Consider the following 10,884-nt stretch of genomic DNA (forward strand, 5'->3'; position numbering starts at 1 on the left):
AAAACCTTTTTTCTCCAGAGTGCTGTTAAAGGATGCACTGTACGGTTCCTTTGCACTATAATTCTCTCTTTCTCTCTCAAGGTCTGTCTTTTCAAGGTTATAAGCAATTTCTGCATTGGCCCTCTAGTTCTGTGAAATCTGATATGGCCATATCTGTCCCTGACCGATCTCAGACGTCAGTATATACATCAAAACAAGACAAGCACTCTCTGACACTGTCCATGAGTCATCCCTCGCACAACCTCTGCTCATTTCTCCTATTCTCTTTTCTGTCTAACATATCTATTCATCTTTTGTGATCTATGTCAAGGAAGAGTGTAAAACTCCTTTTTCATTTGAAGACACTTGTTTGAGCACTGGCACATGTAAGTGTGCAGACATTCCTTGCAATATTTCATTTATTTGCACAGTTTCATGGTGTAAACAGCATTTTATTTAACATATTCACTCCTAGGCAAAAAAAAGAGGCCAAGCCCAAAATGGCTAAACATTTAGCTTTGTCTTAACCACAAATTATTGGTCAGGAAATTAGCAAAATTTAAGCAAATGCACATTGCTGTCTCAGAAAAACAGTGAAGTTTTTGGCACAATATGGGAAATTGGAAAGACAACCAAGTGGCTTGAGAACAAGTCTATCAGGCTCATGTTTTGGCCTGGTCATTGGTCAGAGTCCAGATTTGAACCCTATAGTGAATATTTGGTCTCACATTAAACTCAAACAAACTGGGAGACATTACTCGTGAAAATGGTTAAGACCATTAAATGACCACTAAATATGTTGCCATTTTTGGCTTGGCCCTTTTTGTTCTTTTTATTTTCTTTCTTGCCCATTTTACTAATAATCAATCAATCACATGGCAGCAACTCTATGCATAGGCATGTGATATGGACAATCTGCTGAAGTTCAACTGAGCATCAGAATGGGGAAGAAAGGTGATTTAAGTCACTTTGAACATGGCATGGTGTTGGTATTTCAGCAGTATTTCAGAAACTGCTGATCTACTGGGATTTTAATGCACAACCATGTCTAGGGTTTACAGAGAATGGTCTGAAAAAGAGAAAATATCCAGTGAGCGGCAGTTCTGTGGGCAAAAATGCTTTGTTGATGCCAGAGGTCAGAGGAGAATGGCCAGGCTGGTTCAAGCTGATAGAAAGGCAACAGAAACTCAAATAACCACGCATTACAACCGAGGTCTGCATAAGAGCATCTCTGAACGCACAACACATCGAGCCTTGAAGCAGATGAGCTACAGCAACAGAAGACACACCAGTGCCACTTTCAGCTAAGAACAAGTCACTGAGGCTATTCACACAGGCTCACCAAAATTGGACAATAGAAGATTGGAAAAACATTGCCTGGTCTGATTTCTGCCGTCTTGATTTCTGTCTTGATTTCTGCTGTCTTGATTTCTGCTGCGACATTCAGATAGGGTCAGAATTTGGTGTAAACAACATGAAAGCATGGATCCATCTTGCCTTGTATCAACTGTTCAGGCTGGTGGTTTAATGGTGTGGGGGTATTTTTTTGGCAAACTTTGGGCCCTTAGTACCAATTGAGCATCGTTTAAACGCCACAGCCTACCTAAGTATTGTTGCTGTCCATGTCTATCCCTATATGACCACAGTGACCATAACAATCTTCCGATGGCTACTTCCAGCAGGATAACCTGCCATGTCACAAAGCTCAAATCATCTCAAACTGGTTTCTTGAACATGACAGTGAGTTCACTTTACTCAAATCGCACTCACCAGATCTCAGTCCAATAGAGCACCTTTGGAAGCCACATAATACAAGTGGTGTGTGTGTGATTTTATAATACACATTATCATATATGAAAATATATTCATTGTATTCATATATTCGTTTCTTTAAAATGTGTACAATAACTTTACTTTTATTTTTATTTTTTATTTTTATTCCCAATCCTGTGGTGGTGACACCAGATTCAAAATGTACAATGTAGTTTTGTTGAATTTTAAAACATTTAAAACAAAAAGACACTTGTAAAGGATACATTTAAGAAAATAAATAAGATAAATTTAAGATTCTACTCTATTTCCATGTCACTAATCAAATTATCAAAATAATTCACTCAGACTTTTGCACCCACTGTTCACACTGTACATACTGTATGTGTGGCCATCACAAATTCATTACAATGGCCAGGATGGATATGTACATTAGGCTTAGATGGATCCATCTAAATGAGCATAATACATGCGCAAATATGTGAATGTATGTTCATTGTATTAATGTTTCTTTAAAATCATTTCAAATGTTTTCAAAATCCTTTCACAAAACATTTTGAATTCTAGGTTTTCAATGTGGTAACACTAGATATTTAAATTTCATATTTAATTGAAAATCTAGGGCTCAAAATATAAAACAAAAAGACACGTTATATTAATTTAAGATTCTACTCTATTTCCATGTCACTAATCAAATAATCCAAATATTTCACTCATACATACTATGGCCATTATGATCACAAATGCATATCAATAGGCAGGATGGATATGTACAATGGGCTTTTAATATTGAACCTAAATTGTTCAATGTAATGGAAACACAGCCCCTTCCGATAAGAATCTATAAAAGTCTTGAGTCACTTGTTCAGCCAGACTAACCAGTTTTGTCCATATTTGTTGTGCACACAAGAATAATATTCTTCATTTCACTGTCAGCTCTTCTGCTGTGATGAGAACAAAGGTAAAACCCTTTTTCCTTTTACCTCACTTATTAATTTTTTCACAGATAGCTAATGGCTTCTAAAAGCTTGCTGAAAAGTGCTGTAAATGTATGGGGTGGTAATCTTGTCATTTTAAAAGCCTAATCCATTAGCTTGATCTTGGTGCCACAAAAACACATTAATACAAAGTTGAAGACAGAAGTCATTTTATTAACCTTCTTGTATCATTTAAATGGTGCGGTAACTAATTCAAACCAAAAGTGACATTATTTCTAAATATTTTAGGGAGGGTAATGAATAAGAAAGTGCAGCAATGGCTACATCTGAAGCAAGTGACTTTGGTAAGTTCCCTGATTCACATATTTAAATTCTTGGTGCTTTTCTGATTTCATATTTAAGAAAGGTTCAAATCTAAGTACAATCGATCTCTATCCATAGACAGCAGGGAACAAGAAATCATGTTTTTGATATTAGGAAGGCATTGTTTCTTATTGGCAGGAGTCCAGTTTCTCTTTGATTTGAGGATTGTGCTATTGGGAAACAGAGCAGCAGGGAAAACCTCTTTGGCAAACCTAATAACAGGTCATGCAGAGCCTCATCTAAGGAGAACGGCCCAGTGTGTGAAGATGTACGGAGATTTTGCCGGAAGGCAGGTCATTGTAGTTGATACGCCAGGCTGGTGGAAGAACTACCTTGTAAAAGAAACCCCTGAATTTCAGAAACAAGAGATTGTGCTTAGCGTGGCTCATTGTCCTCCTGGGCCCCATGCGGTTCTGCTGGTCATACGTGTCGATGCTTTATTCAAAGAAAAACACAGGAGGTCGGCACAAGAACACCTGGAGCTTCTGAGCGAGAGAGTCTGGAATCACACTATAGTTGTGTTCACGTATAGAGACCAGCTACAGGAACAAGCTCTAGGAAAGCACATTGGAAGTGAAGGGGAGTCTCTTCTGCTCTGGCTAGTGGAGAAATGTGGACACAGATATCATGTTCTTAACACTGAGAGAGCTACTGGCACGCAGCTTGCCGGGCTTCTGGAGAAAATAGACGCGATGGTCGTGAGAAACGACAGCTGTCATTTTGAAATGGGCAGGTTGCATGAGGTAGAAGGAATGATGACGATGAGATACATGAGAGCAAACCAGAGGAGGAAGATGGTACAAGAACAATGGGGGACTCCGCTTGTACGGCAGGGTAAGAACCAGGGGCCAGATTCCCGAAAATAAAGTTAAAACATTTCTTAAAGGGTTAGTTCACCCAAAAATGAAATTTCTGTCATTAATTACTCACCCTCATGTCGATCCAAACCCGCAAGACCCGTAAGTTCATCTTCGGAACACAAATTGAGATATTGTTTATGAAATCCGAGAGCTTTCTGATCCCTCCATAGACAGCAACGTCATTGCAACTTTCAAGGCCCACAAAGGTAGTAAAGACATATTTAAAATAGTCCATGTGACTACAGCGGTTCAAATGTAACGTTATGAAGTGACGAGAATACTTTTTGTGAGTAAATAAGGACAGAATTTTCATGTTCCCAAGTGCAATTCTTGAAAATTCTCAAGAAGCTCTCAAATTTTTCTTAAGAGCATAAAGCTTTGTCTTTATTCTTAAAATTCTTAAGAAATGTTTTTGGCAATACAAAATATTCTTAACTTTTTTTTTTTAAGTTAGAAAATAAGCAGTTAAACAAATTTATTCTTAAAAATGTTTCATGAATCCGGACCATTTTTAAAGGGACAATTCTCTCAAAAAATACAATTCTGGCATTATTTACTCATCCTCATGTTGTGCCAAATCTGTGTGATTTTTTTCCCCACCATGCAAAACAAAAGGATACATTTTAAAGAGTATCCTGGTTGCTTTTCCCCCCATTTAATGAAAGTGAATGAGACCTGGGCCTGTCAAGCTAAAAAATGACAAAACACATCATCTTGAAAATGTTCAATGTGATTTGTGTGTCTGAAGTCAAATGATTCAAATTACAGTACTCAAACTTTGTGTGTAGTTTTCAGATTCTGCATATAGTATGCGATACAAAAAAAGAAATAAAGATCAATTTCTTTTTATTCTCACTTCTATTGACATCTTTTGATGCAACTTGTCTAATGACACCATATTTGATTTGAGAGCTACAGTGAATGGTAAAATTCTCCTTTTGTCTTTCTTTTGGGTTTGGAATGACATGAGGGTGAGTAAATGTAACGGAATTATAATTATTGGATGAACTATCCCTTTAATCTCAGTTTACACAGAACATGTTGATATTTGTGGTTAATTGATCTTGTTTTTTAACCAGGTCACAAGCACGTCCACATTTCTAAGATGAGGATGATAGTGTTAGGTTTCCGAAGAGCTGGGAAGAGTTCAGCTGCAAACACCATTTTGAGTATGGCGTCGTTCATCTCTAAGAGAACCACCACTTGTGCGAGAAGACAAGGTGATGTGAATGGGAGAAATGTGACTATTGTGGACACCCCAGGATGGTGGAAGTCTCTCCCTGTGATTGACACTCCTGAACTGAAAAAAGAGGAACTTTTATTCAGTGTGTCTCTGTGTCCACCAGGACCACACGTGCTTCTGCTGACCCTACGTGTAGACATGTCATTCACACCAGAAGAGAAGGAATCAGTGGTGGAGCACATGGAGCTTCTTGGAGAGAGAGTGTGGGCTTATACCGTAGTGCTGTTCACCCATGGAGATTGTCTGGGGGACGTGACTGTAGAGGAGTTTATTGAGAGCGAAGGGGAGGCTCTACAGTGGCTAATTGAGAAATGTGGGAACAGATATCATGTCCTCAACAATGAGAACTGGGATGACGGCAGTCAGGTCACAAACCTGCTGGAGAAGATAGAAAAGATGGTGGCACAAAATAGGGGCCATTATTTTGAAATTGACCCTAAGACTCTAAAGGAAGTGAAGCAGAAATGGAAAGCAGCAGAAAAGAAAGCAAAAGCACTAGCAAAGAAACAAAGACAGTTGAGGAAGATGAAGACTGCAATGAAGGGTAAGATACTGGTTTTGCACTTTTGAAGTTTGAATGTTGTTAAAGTCAAAACATTTTACTTCCGTAATGTTTTTCAGAGTAAAGAAAGAAAAGAAAAAGAATAAATTTTTTAAATAACATGCACAGATGTACGGAGCCCCTAAAGGGACGTGGTGGTGGTGGAAAATATTTGGGATGGGAGATTTTTTTTAAAATCTTTTGCGTTTTGGGAACGCAAAAGTTTTGCGAGGGAATGCAAAATACATTTTTTTTTTTTTGTAATTCTCCCATACCACTTTTTTTCCACCACCACATCTCTTTAGGGGCTCCTTACAGATGAATTGTTCAGACTAAATGGTAATTAAATAAATAAAATCCAGTTTTTGAATTTTGTTATACTATTCAAAGGATCCACACAAAATACAGAACATTTCCAACCCAACATATATAATAATTAGCTAATAACAATAATATTAATAAATAGCAAATGGTATTTTTTTTTATTATAAATGAACATTAGAAAATTAATAAAATTGCAGTTACAGTTATCATTACATTGTGATTGTTTACAAATAAACAATAAAATCTTGCATCAGGAATTTGCAGTCATACTTCTTAACAAATTTTATACAGGGAATACTTTTGATTAGGGAATACTTTTGACCATTTGATTTTACTGAATGCTTCTAGTCAAGGTAAGTCAAAGTTTACTATATAGAGCAGTACATTTAAAAGCAACAGAAACTGACCTAAAGTGCTGCACAATACAAACAAACAAAAAAAGATAAGGGAGAAAAGTAAAATTAAAGGGGGAAAAAAATAAACGACTATAAACAAGTAATTGTTGATGTTTCCACTGCATTTGCGAAACTCTACACACACCTTTAGGTACATCTAGCACATGCATCTTTATGCACGATTGACAGCAAAATACATCTGAAAAAGGAAAAAGACAAAGGGAGGATTCAGAGGAAGATAAGGGCTACTCGGGTTGAAAGTATTTCAGTACATAAAATATTGTGTTGGTGGTGGAGGAGGAGGTTTACAGAGTTCAAATTGCAAATTGAGTTTCTTTTGTGGCTTTTTTATGGTCTCAGTTTATCTTTGAAAAAACATGTTTAATTGTGATGAGAATGTTTTTGGCGTCACCGTGTCTCGGAGTTCAGTGAGCATCAAAGAAGCGCTGTGTCATTCGAGATGCATTATTTATTCTGAAGAGCTTTTGAGTTCAGTCTGAGTGCTTGTTTTGAGAATGTGATATTTGATAATGAGCTTTATGTACTGTATATAGTTTTGTTTATATTAGCACAGAGCCAAATCTTGTTGGGGAAAAACAAATCATATTCCTCAAGCAAATATTTTTTATCAAAACAAAATTCTGAAAAGTCCTTGAATTTTTTTTGGAATCTTGTATTGGAGAGACATGAAGTGACAGGGAATTATTAGGGAACAAGAGGAGGAATTGGACTGGGTAAATGTTGCAGGCCGAGTTCAAACCCATATCACTCACATGAGCACCACAGCTCAATGTCTCCTAGAGCAAGAAAATATCCATGAATGGTCAAACATCAAAACATCAACACAACCATTTTATTGCTTTTATTGAAGATCAGTTCGTAATCAGTTGATTTCCATGTCTTTTTCTAGATATTGGAAAGAATTTCTCAGAATTGTGTCTTGTGCTTCTGGGTTATGGAGAAGCTGGGAAGAGTTCAACGGGGAACACTATCCTCAGCCAGCAGGTGTTTGGATCAAGAAGAACAGCCCGGTGTGTTCCGAGACATGGAGAGGTTGGAGGACAGCAGGTCAACATCATAGACACCCCTGGCTGGTGGAAACATCTGCCCATAGAACAAACTCCTGAACTGAATAAAGATGAAATCACACAGAGTGTATCTCTATCCACTTCTGGTCCGGTAGCTTTCATTTTGGTTGTTCGCGTCGACTGTTCCTTTAAAGAGCGGGAGCGGAAAGCGATGGAGGACCATTTGAGGCTTTTGGGCTCCACGGTTTGGGATCACAGTATAGTTCTGTTCACTTTTGGAGACCTGCTTGGAGACAGAGCCATTGAGCAGCACATTGAATGTGAAGGGACAGCCCTGCAGTGGCTTGTTGACAGATGTGGAAACAGGTATCATGTTTTTAATAATAAAGCCAGGGGTGAGAGCCACCAGGTCAGAGAGCTGCTGGAAAAGATACAGGAGATGATTGCAGCAAACAGAGGGTGTGATGACATGGACATGCAGGTGCAGGTGGAGGAGGAAGACAGAGCAAACACCAGACTGGGACGAGGAGAGGAAGATGAATTTGATGACAGTGAAGAAAATGAAGTCTTCTTTGAGTCGACAGCTTGGAGATGGACAACAGCAATATGAGGTGTGAATTTTAGAGGGGGAAGTGACAAAGTTGTGGAAATCATTTTCATAATCGATGGTTTTGTTTTTCAGTAGAAATATCAAAACATCCTTAAAACAAGTTATTATTATTGTTATTATTTTCAGAGTATACTTGTTTTTTTTCCCAATTTTCAATCATATTTTATATTATAATATCATGTTTTATTGATGGTTTCTTGCATTTATATTTCACAAAGACTTGTGCAAAAGTAATGTTTTGCAATGTATTCTTTTTACAATGAAACATTATATGGTGACATTTCTATTTCAAATTTTTCAAGCATGCAATATATATCTGAAATACTGTATGTAGAGGGCACTAGGTTCTGTTTTTAAAAAATGTAGAAATGTGGAAATGTATTCATCTGGAAATCAGTTGCCATATCTTTACTCTCATGACGCACGGACCTCTTGGTGTCAAGAATATTAAAATTTGATACATTTGCACAACACATTGCTTTGAGCAAAGTGGCACACATTCAGGAGGAATATGCAAATGAGATGCCTCAACACAATTTTTTTTAAAAAAAACAAACAAACAGCCAAACAAATAAATAAATGACAAACTACATCCAAGGGGAAGCCTGGCAAGAGAAAGCAATGCTAATGCAAGTTACTGTTTCTAAAAATGACGCTTTAATCACTGAAAGGCTCTTGTTTCTGCAGATGAAGTGAATGTCATCAGATGAGGCAGATTTTAGACAACAACACCTCTTACAGCCAAAGGCTTTGATACTGCAGTTCATCATTCACCACTGAAAGGATGTTTGTTTTTGACTCATATTCACCCGTACAGATACAGTCAATCTGAGTTGTTTTCATCTTTTGTCATCTAAACTCCCTGAAGTGGCTATTTTCGCCCTGAGGTATATTTTTTGCTCGAGGACTGTGAACTCTCTGGACTATTAATCCACGGACAACTCAGTCCATCTTCATAGGTATTTCTGGACCTTAAAATAACTTTTGTGTTTTGTTGTGTTGCTACTGAATTGGACTCATTTTGGATTCATTTTATGGTGTTTTTTATTTCACCTTTTGTATTCCAAAGACAAAGAGAAAATAACAGCATAGATGTTTGAAATGACATAAATAAATAATGCCAGCATTTTCATTTTTGGGTAAACGATTCTATTAATCACAGCAAAGACCATAAGTTGGAGCATTTTCTGTACTGTAACTGTATTCAGGCTGGCCTTGAAATGACCTAATTCTCTTTTAATCACAATGTATCTAATAAAACAAAATGACTAGTTATTGAGATAGTCTCTTGCTAAAGGGTGAACAGAGAGGTAATAGAAACGATGACAAGGAAAAGTTTGAAAAATGGAGAAACTGAAAAGGGCAAAGCTGAGAAATGTCAAGGAAGAGGATGAAGTTGTGAAAGGGGAACAAAGCGAGGTTACAGAATGAAACTGAATAAAGCCTCGATAGATGACGGAGTTGGTCTTATGCTGAGTTGGCCCTTCAACATGTATCCATTCTCCCCCTCACACTCACACACAGTGTTTCAAGAAATTACACATGAATAATTCATGTTTCATCTTTACTCAGGCCAACTAAGACTGTATAATTAATTGAGGCTTCTTTTACAGGGGACTGGAATTAGGAGGGATTGTTTAAGATGGGAAAGCCATGAGAGGGTAGGGCATGTTTAATACCATAATCATGTATGGCGGCACTAAGTGGTCATGAAATCAATGTCCTAGGTGGAGAAAATGCTTCCTGTATCTTTTAAAAATATTATTAAGTCAAAGGATGTTCTTCTAATCAAACTCTATAGTACTTTAGTGTAAGTTCTTCCATTACTTGATAATATTTGGCCCTTTGCTTGATCGATGTGTGGCTTTCATGTACTCTCTTTTAATAACATTGCATATTATTTGCTTATTTACTCAGTATTCACTTTTTTCAAGCAAAAAATGTATGCTTAAAATCTTAATCTTAAATCTTGCATCTGCTCTGAATGTGAATGAAAAACATTTTGTCTATATCTGTTGAAATCTGTTTTATTTGCTATGGAATTCAAGGCATATACAGTACGAGTATAAAGGATACTGTCTGCTGCCTCCAGTAAAGAAACTTAAATATTTATAGCAGTTAATGATGCCATAAATCCACAAGAATGTTATTTCAAATTAAAAAAAAATACAATCTGCAATCATTCTCTGAAATAATGCGTTTGACAGAAAGAAAAAAATGTCTGGGTGGCCTCATGTGCATATATTTTTCATGCAGTTATTCAGAACATGATGCCTTTGTATTGGAGACACAATTGTGTGAATGAAACTCAGCATTATAAATGTGGCTAATTTATTGCTTGTGTGCAAGTGCTCCAATGACCAAGGCCTCTTTCAAAATGGCCTGTAAAATGAGTTGCCGTGGCCTTCTTTTTAAAAACTCAGATATGGTATTCATCCCTTTTGGTTATATATTGGATTGATTGTTAGGGGGATATGTTATGACAGTTTTAGAAGGCATGCGACTTTATGATAAAAGGAGGTTGTTCTGTCATTCATCTTTTGAAAATAGAGCCATATGTTTCTGAGAAATGAGGGGAGAACTGAGTGATGTAACTTATGTTATGTAATGACAGTTTTAAATGTTCAGAACGGTTTGACCTTGCAGTTAAAATAAAAATAATTGCTACATGGGTCATTTCACTCAGTAGAGGGAGTACTATTCCCTTTCTATAGCTACATTTGCATTAAATCTCTTCATAAGGGTACTTCCTGCAGTAAATATGTGCATTAGGCGGTAACTTTTACTGTCATTGCAGAGACCAAAGTTTGCCATTGTCATTGAAGGAACAGCT

General features: G+C 37.0%; 1 protein-coding gene across 3 annotated transcripts; it reads left to right on the forward strand.

The window, feature by feature from the left end:
* The first annotated feature begins 2,600 nt into the window (after positions 1–2,600).
* On the forward strand, positions 2,601–10,060 carry LOC311067503 (GTPase IMAP family member 8). Of its 3 annotated transcripts, XM_084089409.1 has the most exons (6): positions 2,601–2,710; positions 2,976–3,031; positions 3,189–3,884; positions 4,990–5,697; positions 7,324–8,052; positions 8,739–10,060. In XM_084089409.1, exons 2-5 carry the CDS (start codon positions 3,004–3,006, stop codon positions 8,049–8,051), a joined length of 2,160 nt encoding a protein of 719 aa, XP_083945535.1. In that variant the 5' UTR covers positions 2,601–2,710; positions 2,976–3,003; the 3' UTR covers position 8,052; positions 8,739–10,060. The 3 variants fall into 3 exon arrangements, with proteins under 3 accessions (XP_083945535.1, XP_083945536.1, XP_083945534.1); XM_084089410.1 differs by lacking the exon at positions 2,601–2,710 and having other exon boundaries at positions 2,881–3,031; XM_084089408.1 differs by lacking the exons at positions 2,601–2,710; positions 2,976–3,031 and having other exon boundaries at positions 3,076–3,884.
* The last annotated feature ends 824 nt before the right edge of the window (positions 10,061–10,884 follow it).

The sequence above is a fragment of the Abramis brama genome (assembly GCF_963993115.1).
Source record: "Abramis brama genome assembly, chromosome: 17".
Classification (NCBI taxonomy): Eukaryota; Metazoa; Chordata; class Actinopteri; order Cypriniformes; family Leuciscidae; genus Abramis; species Abramis brama.

Excerpts from the sequence above, each read along its gene's own strand:
- LOC311067503 (XM_084089408.1), top strand. The coding sequence starts at position 3,149 with ATGTTTTTGATATTAGGAAGGCATTGTTTCTTATTGGCAGGAGTCCAG. Across the intron at positions 3,885-4,989 it reads GACTCCGCTTGTACGGCAGG|GTCACAAGCACGTCCACATT; the intron begins GTAAGAACCAGG and ends TTTTTTAACCAG. Across the intron at positions 5,698-7,323 it reads GATGAAGACTGCAATGAAGG|ATATTGGAAAGAATTTCTCA; the intron begins GTAAGATACTGG and ends GTCTTTTTCTAG.